The sequence below is a fragment of the Gorilla gorilla genome, chromosome 1, assembly GCF_029281585.2.
Source record: "Gorilla gorilla gorilla isolate KB3781 chromosome 1, NHGRI_mGorGor1-v2.1_pri, whole genome shotgun sequence".
Taxonomy (NCBI): Eukaryota; Metazoa; Chordata; class Mammalia; order Primates; family Hominidae; genus Gorilla; species Gorilla gorilla.
The window spans coordinates 118,060,076-118,073,195 of record NC_073224.2 but is presented as its reverse complement, the minus strand read 5'-3'; the positions used below and the strand labels follow the sequence as shown (position 1 = coordinate 118,073,195).

Sequence of the window (13,120 nt, the reverse complement as noted above, 5' to 3'; positions counted from 1 at the left end):
AATATCTATCCTCTCCAAATATATATTCCTTTTTCTTCTGTCCCCTCCCTAATATACAACTTTTCAGCTACTAGTGGGCTACTTTACTTACCATGGTCAGGTATCAAGCCAGTTCCTGGCCTCAAAAGAAGAAGAACTTTATTTCCACCAGCCTGAATGAGCTCAATTGCTCGAGTATGTGTGATTCCTTGTGTAGGTTCCCCATTGATTTCAACAATCTGGTCACCAACCTAGACAGAGAACATTCACAGGAACAACTTGAAACTATGCATCCTTTGTAAATTCTGCTTTTGTCAGCTCTTGAGCCATTCAACCTTGCTAAGTGATTCTTTCGTTTGTAAAATACCTAACGTGTACCCAGTACTGCCATGTGAGAGGTGATGAGAGGACAGATGACAACAAACAACAGGAAGTGGCAATGTTCAGGTTTACTCACAAAAATCCTACACAGGAAAGTTTTATATGGCTACTAACTAAGATCTGGACATCTTGAAATCAAGAATCAAATTCTAGAATCAGATTTGGAATTTTCTAAATTTATAGAAATCAAATTTAGAATGTTAATCAAATTCTAGAATTTGGTTCTTGATTTGAAGATGCCCAGATCTTTAATAGCCATATAAAACTTTCCTGTGTAGGATTTTTTGTTTGTTTGTTTTGTTTTGCTTTTTGAGACGGAGTCTTGCTCTGTCGCCCAGGCGGGAGTGCAGTGGCGAGACCTCGGCTCACTGCAAGCTCCGCCTCCTGGGTTCACGCCATTCTACTACCTCAGCCTCCCAAGTAGTTGGGACTACAGGCGCCCACCACCACACCTGGCTAATTTTTTGTATTTTTAGTAGAGATGGGGTTTCACCGTGTTAGCCAGGATGATCTCGATCTCCTGACCTCGTGATCCGCCCGCCTCGGCCTCCCAAAGTGCTGGGATTACAGGCGTGAGCCACCGTGCCCGGCCCTGTGTAGGATTTTCATAAGTAAACCTGGGCACTTCCTGTGTAGGGTTTTTATGCGTGAGTAAACCTGGACATTGTCTCTTCCTGTTGCTGCCATTTGTCCTCTTATCAACTCTCGCAGGAGAGCACTGGGTACACGTTAGACATTTTACTAACAACAATCCAAATGATACTACAGAGCTATGTCCGAATGTGAAGGGTACTTTCAAACTTGAGCTGAATTTTAAATGTATCTCCTAAAACCTGGGCAGAGGGCTCTTATCTTTGAAGCCTTTCCTGGCCTCCAGGGAGAACTGCTCATTCCTTTGAACTGCTGCTATGTCCTGTATATACATGAGGTATTTGAATAAATGACATCTTTATAGATTAAAATTCTTAAAAACTTAAGCTTGGAGAATAGATTAATATGAACACTTATTTAAAACCAGTAACTGGCATAAACTTAATGATGTTAGTGTAAAATCATTTCTCAGGGCCAGGGATGGTGGCTCACACCTGTAATCCCAGCACTCTGGGAGGCTGAGGCTGGCGGATCACCTGAGGTCGGGAGTTCGAGACCAGCCTGACCAACATGGAGAAACCCTGTCTCTACTAAAAATACAAAATTGGCCAGGTGTGGTGGCGCATGCCTGTAATCCCAGCTACTTGGGAGGCTGAGGCAGGAGAATTACTTAAACCTGGGAGGTGGAGGTTGCAGTGAGCCGAGATTGCACCACTGCACTCCAGTCTGGGCAGCGAGCGAAACTCCGTCTCAAAAAAAAAAAAAAATCATTTCTCAGGAAAATAAACATAAAACTAGGGATCAGAATAAGATATACCTTAGTACCATTGTGATTTACTAGAAATGTCTGAGTTATTTTAAAAGAAAAAGGGAAAATATGTAAAAGTCAAGTATAACTTTGGAACAGACCTAATTAAACATAATGATGGTACTGATTTTAAATCTATTTCAAGCAAGCACATGTTGATGAATGCTGCATTGGATAAAGAAAATGTGGTACATACACACCATAGAATACTATGCAGCCATAAAAAGAGCGAAATCATGTCCCCTTACAGCAACATGGATGGAGCTGGAGGCCATCATTATCCTAAGCAAACTAACGCAGAAACAGAAAACCAAATACCTCATGTTCTCAATTGTAATTGGGAGCTAAACACTGAGTACACATGGACACAAAGATGAGAACAACAGACACGGGAATACAAGATGGGGGAGGGAAGGAGAGGGTCAAGGGCTAAAAAACTGCCTATTGGGTACTATGCCCACTACCTGGGAGATGGGAACTCATTCATATTCTAAGCCTCAGAATCATGCAATATACCTGTGTAACAAACCTGTACATGTGCCCCACTGAACTTATTAAAAAAAAGTTGAAAAAATATATTTCAAGGTGACATGTAAAATGAAGGATACTGGCTTCAAAACAGAAAAATTAAACAATGGCATATTACTGAAATTCCAAAAAGCAAATACTCAAATATTTGTAAGAGCTTACTAAAACAATCCAGAAGTTCCTTTGAGTTGAAGCTAGCTGCAAGGTGACTAAAGAATAGAAATAATAATAAGCCAATCCAGAAGTAACAAAACAGAAGGACTCAATATTTAACAAAGGTCAGTGGGCCAACTCTTTCTACAGATACAGCATGGCACAGGCGGTCAGGAGGCTGTGGTTCACATCTTGTGCTCCACCTCTTTCTAGTGTTGTGGTCTCATTTTTTTCATCTGTTAAATGAGGATAATATTAGTACCTACTTCGTGGGATTCTGGGAGGACTTAAGATAAAACATGATTATATACCAAGTGCAAATATTAGTTTTCAAGCTATTTTAAAGTGTATCATTATGAAGATTTAACTGTAGACTGCACTCCATTCTATACAATGCAAAAAAATTCAAGTCAACTATGAAATAGACTAGAGGTCTTATTGCATACTTATTTTAAACAAGGGAGGCTTACTCTTGAACAAATGGAGAATATCAGAAACAAGATTGATGGATTTAATATGTAAGATGAAAACACCTTAATAAAACCAAACTAAGACAACAGGATGGAGAATAATTTAGAAACCCCTTACTATCCAGAATATATAAGTGAAACAAAAGCCAATACTTAGATTTCCCTTGATAAATGATGGAAGAAGAATCATTCTCATGAGGCAATGTAGGTAATAAATTAGCACTAGATATATAATCTTGCTGATAAAGAAAATTAAAGTAGATAGTATTTGGACACTGCTTTGGGCATATCTTGTAAAACATGTTTGAGGTTATAATTTATTTCAATCACATTCTTTAGCTTAAGCTCTCCAACCCAGAACACTTTTTATTCTTTTACTGCAATAAACTGCAAAAAAAAAAAAAAACAAAAACAAAAACACAAAAACTTGTAATTGAACAGACTTGCCACCAGGTGTCATTTCTGTTTAACTTTAAAACTGAATGAGGGGAAGGAGGGGGAGCCATTGCTTTAAGATTTATGGTAGACAGGCCCTCAGAGCGGGAGAAATTCTGCAGAGACCTACATACACAAAACTACAGATGAAAAAGACTCTTCTGAGAGGGAAATTCAGAGGAGTAAATTCACCCAGTAAACATCCTTTTAACATTTTAAGTCACTTTAAAAATGTGATAAAAAATAATTTGGAGAAAACATCTTGATAAATAGAACAAAGATTCAAGTTCAGTTTTGTATTATTGAAAAATAATTATGGGGACAGAGAAGAGAGAGGAAAGAAAAGAGAAAGGAAAAAAAATAGAACCAAAAGAAAAGAAGTAGGAAGAATAGGGAAAAAGAATGTTCCCTTTTTTAAACAAATCACTATTTTTTTATAGGCAGTCTTGTCGTTTTAAAAACAACATCCACTACAAATGTATTAAAATGACAAAATATTTCTACCACATGGCTTATATTGTCTCACAACCTGTTAAGAAACTGTCTGCCTATCAATGAATCCAATCCAAACTGGACTCAAGCCAAGACCTGACATAGCGGAAAGCACATGAACCGATCTTCGAGGACGACGGACTAGGGTCATACCTGGGTCACACTGTGGCCTGCACAGGCTGAGTGATCTCTGCAAGTGACTAAGTCTCCTTGAGCCTCAGTTTTAAATCTGTAAGTGGGGATAATGTCACCTATCTCAGAGTTTTTGAGACTAATATAAGTAAAAATGCATGTTGTGTAGGAAAATACATGTTGCCTCAAAGACAGCAAACACTTAATATTTTCTAAATCTGATTATGTTCTACGTTAAATATTTAAGTTTGACACCATTCCCTAATATGAACCTTTTCCATTCAGCTATCTCTCAGTTCCTTATCCCAGAACACTTTTTTTCTCCCTCCTCTCTAAATCTTAACCAGACCGAAAGGAAGAACCTCTCAATGATTCTCAATACCCTTCCATCTATGTTACAAATTAACATTTCTTGTTTTCTTAATGACACTAAGATTGTTGCTAATTACTTCATATATCCCCAGTCCTGTTCACCCAGTAATAAGTGCTGGGAACTGATGTTAAAAATAAAAACACACACACACACACACAATAATTCTCTCAGTATCTAGAATTATTATCCATACATTTTACTCTTTCAACAAATATCTATGGAGCACCTGATATGAATATTCAAGGCACCGTATCAGGTGCTGGAGATACGGAATAATAGGTATAGGACACAAAGTACAGCTGTCAACCTAATAAAGGGAGAAGAGGAGAGGCAAGCGGGGGAGGCAGAGACGGGCACTCAGGTGGCTCCGTGGTGCGAGTGTCAGCTAGAGATAAACTCTTATCATTTGGACAGCGGCCACCAGAGAAAGTTGTCATCAATAACATTTTATTGAGCACTAGTTATATGCAAAGCCCTCATGAGCTGTATCAAGTCAAGATTTTGATAATTTAATAGCCGAAAAAGTGACTTCTCTGAAAAGCTGACATTTTCTTGCAGGTTAGAGCACACTGGGGTCTAACAGTTAATTGCTCATTTGCTTTTGTTTTCAGAGTTTATTCTTGAAATAAAAGCTGATTTCATCATTAGATTCTAAAGTTTCTGCTCATTCATAAAGCATGTCATGTCGTTTTTTAACTGAGGATGTTTTGCTGTGTTGCCCAGACTGGTCTGGAACTCCTGGGCTCAAGTAACCCTCCCACCTCAGCCTCCCAAGTAGCTGGGATTACAAGCATGTGCCACCACTCCTGGCTGAGAATGACATGTTTAGAACTAGACTTTGTCTGCTTTAAGGCCTGTTTGCCTTTTGTTTACTGAGATTAGTGGATCTGAGGGTTATATTTGGAACCAACATTTAAAACAATTATATCCTAATTTATCATTTAATTGGATTTTTGTGACACTATTTACAATAGAAGCATTGAAACACAGATGTAAAGTAACTGAATAGGTTGTGTGTGTGTGAGAGAGAGAGACAGAGAGAGAGAGAGAAGAGAAGATAGGAGGGGAGGGGAGGGGAAAGGACCAAGAAAACCAGGAATAAATATGCCATCCTCTGTAAACAGTGTCTCAAGATGCTCTTATTAAGACTTTAAGAAGTTTACTTGGACCGTGTATTTTACATATGGTTCTGCATTTTGCAGATGAGGAAACTCAGGAGAATGTCCTGTCTGATTTCCAAACCCATGTTCTTGTCACCATATGAAATTGTCTCTATTAGAAAGTAGATTCAGCAGTTCTTGATGAGCTGTACTAAGCATTTGGCCATCGGTCCCTCTTTGTCATAAACACTCTGCAGCTTTGGCTCTGTGGCTCTGCATGCTGCGCCTTCCCATTTTCTTTATTTTATCTAGTCCACTAATTACATGCCTTGCTCAGAGCTCTGCCCTTGGCTGAGTACTCTCTAAATATTCTTCCTTAGTGATCTTATCTACCACAAAGGTTTCAATCATCACTTCTCAGTAATGTCACAATCTGGGCTTCTACCACTAGTAGTAGTAATTGCCTGCTGAACATTTACACCTGCTCTACTAGCTGTTCCCTTCACCTCAACATGACTCCAACTTACTACACCATCAGTCTTTGCCATAACCTTTCTCCCCTTGGCCTCCCTGATGGTTTTCGTAGTACAGATGGGGCAAGGCTTCTGAGTCATCCTTTACTCTTCCTTTTCCTTCATCCCTCATTTAAAGGATACTTGTTGGTCATCTAGTCTGGTCCTTTATTCACTGAAAGTTGAACTTATATGCATCTCTTATCTTCCATCCAAAGCGTTACCATTCAAGTTATACTCCCACCACTACCACTGTATGCATAAATTACAGCTACCTGGATTCCCTTCATCCATCCTGCACACCACTAACAGATTTTTATCAGCAGATTGCTCTGAGGGGAAATTCCTGGCTAAAAAGCCTCCCATGGCTTCCCACTGTCTAGGACCTTTATGCCTGTGATCCATCTGCTTTTATATTCTCATTTCGTCTATTTGTCTACATATTTTCTAAATAAAATCTAAGTAAACTCAACCATTTGAAGTTCCCTGTACATGACTTATACTTCCTTAGTTTTACCCCATTGCTCATTTATTCAGCCTGGAATGTTTTCTCTCCTTAATTTCTCCCTATTGAAATCCTATGCACCTGTCAATGCCACCTATTGTGTGAAATCTTCTCTATTCACCCCTTTGAACTTGTGCATGTGTCTGGTCATTTTGAGGGAGGATAATATCTTATTTGTTTTGAGTCACTCTCCCAACTCATTCAGTAGCATGCATAAAGCTTTGGGTAATGCAAACACTCAATATGTGTTTATGAAATGACTAATGGGAGTGAAATGAAAAATTCAAAACTGCAATCACCCAGAAGCACCTTTTCTAATAATTACTAGAATATACCATCTAATAATTACCAGGATCATTTGCCTTTCTAATTGAATTACTTAGTTTAAAATTTAAAAAAAAAAGTTCCTTTTCTCTGATGCCTACTGGTGGCAGGGAAAGGAAATCCAAAATTCTTTTGAGTAGTAGGGGGAACGGTGTCTAGAAATTAAAATTTTTCAATGTATCACCTAACTGAATGCCAGTGAGTTAAGTTTTTTTTTTTTTAAACTGAAGACAGCAAATGTCTTTTTTTTTTTTTTTTTTTTAGATGGAGTTTTGCTCTTGTTGCCCGGACTAGAGTGCAATGGTGTGATCTCGGCACACTGTGACCTCTGCCTCCCAGGTTCAAGCGATTCTCCTGCCTCAGCCTCCCAAGTAGCTGGGATTACAGGCATGCACCACCACACCCGGCTAATTTTTGTATTTTTAGTAGAGACGGGGTTTCTCCATGTTGGTCAGGCTGGTCTCGAACTCCCGACCTCAGGCGATCTGCCCGCCTTGGCCTCCCAAAGTGCTGGGATTACAGGCGTGAGCCACCGCGCCCAGCAGCAAATGTCTTCTATATAAGATTCCTCTTTAATTAACATCCAGAGAAGAAGGAAAAACTATCTTATGCAGATCTATAAACAATTTGGTCTGCAGTGCCCTATACGAAGTCACAGTGTTTCAGAGTTGAGAACATCTATGATGGAATACTACTGATGTGAATTCTAGTCCTTCAAACAATAAGAAATGTTGAGAGCCACGCTTTTCAGCCTCTAGTTACCTCTCCCGGTAGCTAAGAGTGGGGAAAAAAAATCCTGGGCCTATTGCCTCCTGGAAAAAGTTAAAGATTCTATTTGATCCTCGCTTTCTCAAGACTCTTATTAAGATGAAAAGTGTATTTATTAATTCGTTTACCCTCAGATGTTGACTATGTGAATAAGAAATGAATTTTCTTATTGACCAAGGTCAAGAATGCAAAAGTGGCATAACTACAATATGGTTTAGCACACTGAAGAGAAGAAATGAAATCATCAGGGCGTTAGAAAAGCAAAATGACAAGCATTTGCCTTTTTTAGCTACCAGTGATGACAAATCCTGCTTTTTAGATTTAGGAGGTTCCTGCATTCCCTTTAAATCAATTACTAATATCTTTCGAAGTTTCTAGTCTAGAGCCTGAACCTAAGGTTACAGACAGAAACCAACTCACATGAATTCTGCCATCTTTGATGGCAGGACCATCTTCAGCAAGACGAAGGATGAACAGCCCCATGTTGTACTCCTTCCCCCCTCGGAGGCTGAATCCAAAGCCCCGGGGGCCTCTCTCCAGCTCTACTGGATAACAACCAAGGCTCTAGAGAGAAAGAAGTATAAGAAAAGCAAGTTCTCATGGACTGTTTATTTACATTTTGAAGAAAGATTACTTCTATAGCTGGAAGAAATGATTTATACTCTCAATGTGCATTTCTATATTGTAAAGAAGGAATGTAGGTTTTGGTTAAAGGGCTACTTAATTTTTATAAATGCAGCCTAAATTAATCTGAAGGTTACATGTCTTTTCTAGTTGGTCAATGTGCAATGGAACAATCAGAGAACAGAATTTTGGAAAGTGCTTCCTTTAAGTAGCGTTTGACTGATTTTCCTGAAAAACAAACAAGTAACAAACAAAAAAACCTGAATTTGATTATCTAAAATACTATTTACTTCTAAGTACTTAACCAAGGGTTCAAAGTTCTCCTGCTGTAGGGGAAACTTTTCTTTCACTCCTAACATTCTCCTGTGAATGCCAGCAGAATGCCAAACACATGGCAGGTATTCGAGAATTATTAGTTTTGGAAACAAATTTATCTGAACTGATTTGCAATAAAAATTCACCAATGCCAGTGGTATGGCAACTCAAAATATCACTCCCCATCTGGGGAAATGTTTGTTTACCTGATTGTGCCGACTGCCTACAACTGAAATTACTGCGGTGTCAGGCTGTGCAAGGTGCTTGTGGTCTGACCAAGAATGTCTGTAAGAAGTGGAGACATCTTTTCCAATTTCACCTTCTAGGGCACTTCTACAAGAGAGAGAAATCAAGTCACTCTCTGAACTGAGAAAATGAAAAACAGTCTAAAGGCAGATTAATTTCTTTTCTTTTAAAAGCTCGACCTTGCCATTTTCCCTCTGACAAACCACTATGAAGACAGACTATATCTAAAATCAGAGGGGTGCTAGGAGAAACCTGGTCATTAATTCCAACATACTTTGAAGTCTGTCAACATCCACAATTTTTTTAAGGACATCTCAGAGCAGTTTATATCAAAGAAAACTGCAATCAAATAACTACGCCAGAGGGCAGTTAAGCTGACCCTGTCACAGTGAAAAATGGCTCTCCTGCAGCACCAATGCCCGTGAAGATGCTGGATTTCTGGAAATCTAGGCTAATATTTTCAATGAAAGAAGACAGAAATACACATAAAACCTGCTCTGCTCAGGTGGTCTGATAAGACAGCAATCCATATGGGTCTGCAGCTTCCCTATGAAAACAATGAGGACCAAGAGTAGCAGAGCCAGATGCTATGTCATTTCTTTCTAATCCTCGCATGTCAGGCAAGATTGGATAATTATGCTGTGCCTGGGATGGAGGCTGGAAGAGGGACAAAGGTACTGAATGGGTGGAGGTGATGGGGACGGTATTTGAGGAACAGGCAAGAGTTGTCATTTTGACCTCAACAGCTGGCATCTGCATTACTGTATGGGGGTGGATGATGGGGAGTGGGGTTCTGAATAGCAGAGCAATAAGGAGAGAATAAGAAAAAAACAAAAACAAAAACCTGAAAATAGCCCCACCTGTCCCCAGGTATGTGGTTGGCCTGTGACTGTCCCATGGGCCTGTGCTGCAGGGCTGGGCTTTGCCTGGCTGAGTTTGTTCCTGATGGTGGACCATGATGCTCTGTTCAAATGAGAAAACAATAGAAATAAGAATTTGTACATAAAAATGTGAAGGCCAAGTGGATCTGTGAAGGTGAGACAATAACAGATGGCTATTGCTATACTGACTTTAGTGGCTTTAGCATGAACAGCGCTATTGTCAGCTGTCTGGAACTGGCGCATTAACATCTTTTTCCCTGTGGCTTTTGATTAACGTTTATGTCTCAGGAGAACAGGAATCATATTATGTCCCCATTTTCACCTGTGTTTTAGTCATCCATATAACATAAAATTCAGAAATGAACATAATATTTATCTAGAAGACAGAGCTCCAGGAACTATATTGTTGCCTATTCTATGGGCTTCCAGAGCACACACCTAATAATTGGTAACCCATTCTAGATAACAAAGCCGGGTCTCAGGAATGCTGGAACACGGAGGCCAGTCTGCAAACCACACTCACACCTTTGAACCTGCATCTTCAATATAGGAGCAGTTATTTTGCCTGACACTGAGAACCAAAGACAAACTTATAGAATCCTGAGTGCTAACAAATATTTATAAATATTCTACTGCTTCCATTTTCTCAGAACACAAATATAGGTGAAAAACATTACATTTGTTTTGTATCATTCCCAACAGCTCTGGACTCCCTGCTGTTCCTCGAAGGAAGCTTTCATAGCTAAGCATAGTGACTGCCTGCACCTAGAAGTAGATGGCAAGGAGGCGACAATTAAACAAGATGCCTAAGGCTGGCAGACTCATATTTTTGAAGTTGAAACTTTTGAACATTTTATTATGTTTAAATATAAAAGCATAGGATATTTAAAGTATCAGAGGGAGCACAGCTTAATGATTAAGACCATGAACTCTGAGCAAGATGGACAGAGTTTAAGCCTGACCGCATCATTTACTAGCTGTGTGTTCTTCAGAAAATCTGTTATGTTCTCTGTGCTTTGAATTGTCTTGCCTATAAAAGGGGAAATACAGTTATCTCACTGGGTTATAGTATCAAAGGAGCTTATAAATATACATGCTTAGAATAGTGCCTGGCATATAATAGTTACAATATAACAGTTTCTATTATAACTATCATCATTTTCATCATCATCATCATCATCATCATCAAAATGATATCTCTCACTTGGGGTTGCATTTCTCTTTAAACATATATGCTGAAATCTTTACCTTGCTTTATAAGAATGTTAAATGTAGAGGATACTTTAAGTTAGAAAAACATGTGGAAGCTGATATAACCTGAATCTTAGAATACAATAGTGAAAATCTCATGTTAAAGATAAGAGATAATTAAGAAGCAGTTTCCATTGAGAAAGCTGAAACTTCAGGCTTTACTACAATACATCCATCACTATTTTATTGCTTGGGTTAAGTTGTTACTTTTCAAAGTGCTGTGAGACTAAAAACACAGATAAATTGCTTATTTTTATTGAAAAGTTTCTTGTATCTAGAAGCTAGAGAGTACTCTAAAAACACAGGCCAGAGAGTAGAAAGTGGCAGGAGGAAGAAATGGTATATGGCCAAGCCAGGTGGCCCCTGAGGATTTCTACGCCCTCTGGCTGCTGGGCTTGGGTGTGAACATGGATTTAACAATGTGTACTAGACCTGGAGATGCAGAACCAACCTCTGGACCAGAACTTACCCAGAGGGTTGTGTTTCCTCTTTAAGGTCAAGTATTCCACGAAGGGAGGGTGGGAGTAGAGTGGGCTATGAACCTTTTTTTTTTTTTTTTTTTTTGGAGACCTGGAAATTTGTTGCTGTTTTATATTGCTATCATGAATTTTATTTTTCCTGAGTAACTTTAACAAGTTGCTTATACTGACCTCCTAACTGCTCTCTTTGCCACCTTAGACTCCAGTTTTAACACGTAAGTTGAAACATGCCACTGCCTTGTGTAAAAAACCTATGGTGGGCTGGGCGCGGTGGCTCATGCCTGTAATCCCAGCACTTCAGGAAGCCAAGGCAGGCGGATCACCTGAGGTCAGGAGTTCAAGACCAGCCTGGCCAACATGGTGAAACCCCATCTCTACTAAAAATACAAAAATTAGTTGGGTGTGGTGGCATGTGCCTGTAGTCCCAGCTACTTGGGAGGCTGAGGCAGGAGAATCGTTTGAACCCAGGAGGTGGAGGTTGCAATGAGCCAAGATCATGCCACTGCACTCCAGCCTGGGCGACAGAGCAAGACTCTATGTCAAACAAACAAACAAAAACAACCTATGGTGACGTTTTCTTGCTCATAAGATACTTGTTACCTGGGCACTCCTGGCCTTCCATTTCACCTCATGTTCAAATTGTCACCTCCTCTGTGAAATCCTACCTGGCCCCTTAAGCACACTGTGATCACAATGTTCTCACAGCATTTCCCACATTGTGTCAGAGCTGGCAGAACACCTGTCTCTCCTACTAGACTCTGAACTCCTTGATTGCAAGAATCACATCTCAGTTATCTCGATATTCCTGTACTCACTAGAAATTTCCAGAAGTTCTTCCACATTTGCTTCCTGGGTATGTCAATTTCAAGTTACCTGTCTCTAAACTTTACTGCCCAGTATAGAGTTGGATTCTCTTCGGTCGCTGTAAATTCATGGTTACTATTAAGGAGATGGAAAATGATGGGGAAAATTCCATTTGCCAATGAGATGACTGGGAGATACTTGTACCTTTGCATGTGGTCAAGAGAGATAATTTATCGGCGTTACTAGCTTGGCTATTGTAATGAGTGTATAACATCAGAGCAGGACAATAGAAGTAATCTGATCAATTTCAAGTTTTCCTCTACCTTCCATTCCAGATGAGACATTTCAGTTCCAGGCAAAATGTACCACAAATTGGTGCTTACTTTTAAAGTTACATGTTTTTTGTTGTCTTCATCAAATTTAAGTAAAACTTCCTATCACTGGGATTCTTTTCATTTTTAGTCCTTCAACCCGTGCTACACAGCTTCTCCATTTTTTTTCTGTTATAAGCTATTTTACTTCACAAAGTCAAATATTTATTCCATAATGTCAAACAGGCCTATCTTCTCTCTGAATTTTATTTGATAATTCTTAAAATAGTAAAGCAATGGGTTAAGTATATCTCTCCTTCGATGAGAATTACATTTTTGCTGGGCTTTCTGTCTGTAAGTATAGGCATGCTTTATTTTAGTACACTTCACTTTATTGCATTTTTTATAAATTGAAGGTTTATGGCAACCCTGCATTGGGCGAGTCTATTAGTGCCATTTTTCCAACAGCATGTGCTCACTTTCATGTCTCTGTGTCACATTTTGGTAATTCTTCCAATATTGCTAACTTTTTCATTATTATTATATCTGTTATGGTGATCTGTGGTCAGTGATCTTTGATATTTATATTCTTGTACCCACTGGAAATTCCCAGGTTTTCCACCTTTGCTTACTGGGTATGTCAATTTCAAGCTACTTG

General features: G+C 39.2%; 1 protein-coding gene across 3 annotated transcripts in view; it reads right to left on the bottom strand.

The window, feature by feature from the left end:
• MAGI3 (membrane associated guanylate kinase, WW and PDZ domain containing 3) overlaps nucleotides 1–13,120 on the bottom strand; it is a 296,027-nt gene that overhangs the window by 12,291 nt on the left and 270,616 nt on the right. For all 3 annotated transcript variants that reach the window (XM_055356397.2, XM_055356399.2, XM_055356376.2), the window contains exons 17-20: nucleotides 9,597–9,699; nucleotides 8,697–8,823; nucleotides 7,972–8,115; nucleotides 92–230 (exon numbers count right to left, since the gene is read on the bottom strand). In XM_055356397.2, coding sequence (XP_055212372.1) covers nucleotides 92–230; nucleotides 7,972–8,115; nucleotides 8,697–8,823; nucleotides 9,597–9,699 — 513 coding nt within the window. The remainder of the gene's footprint in view (nucleotides 1–91; nucleotides 231–7,971; nucleotides 8,116–8,696; nucleotides 8,824–9,596; nucleotides 9,700–13,120) is intronic.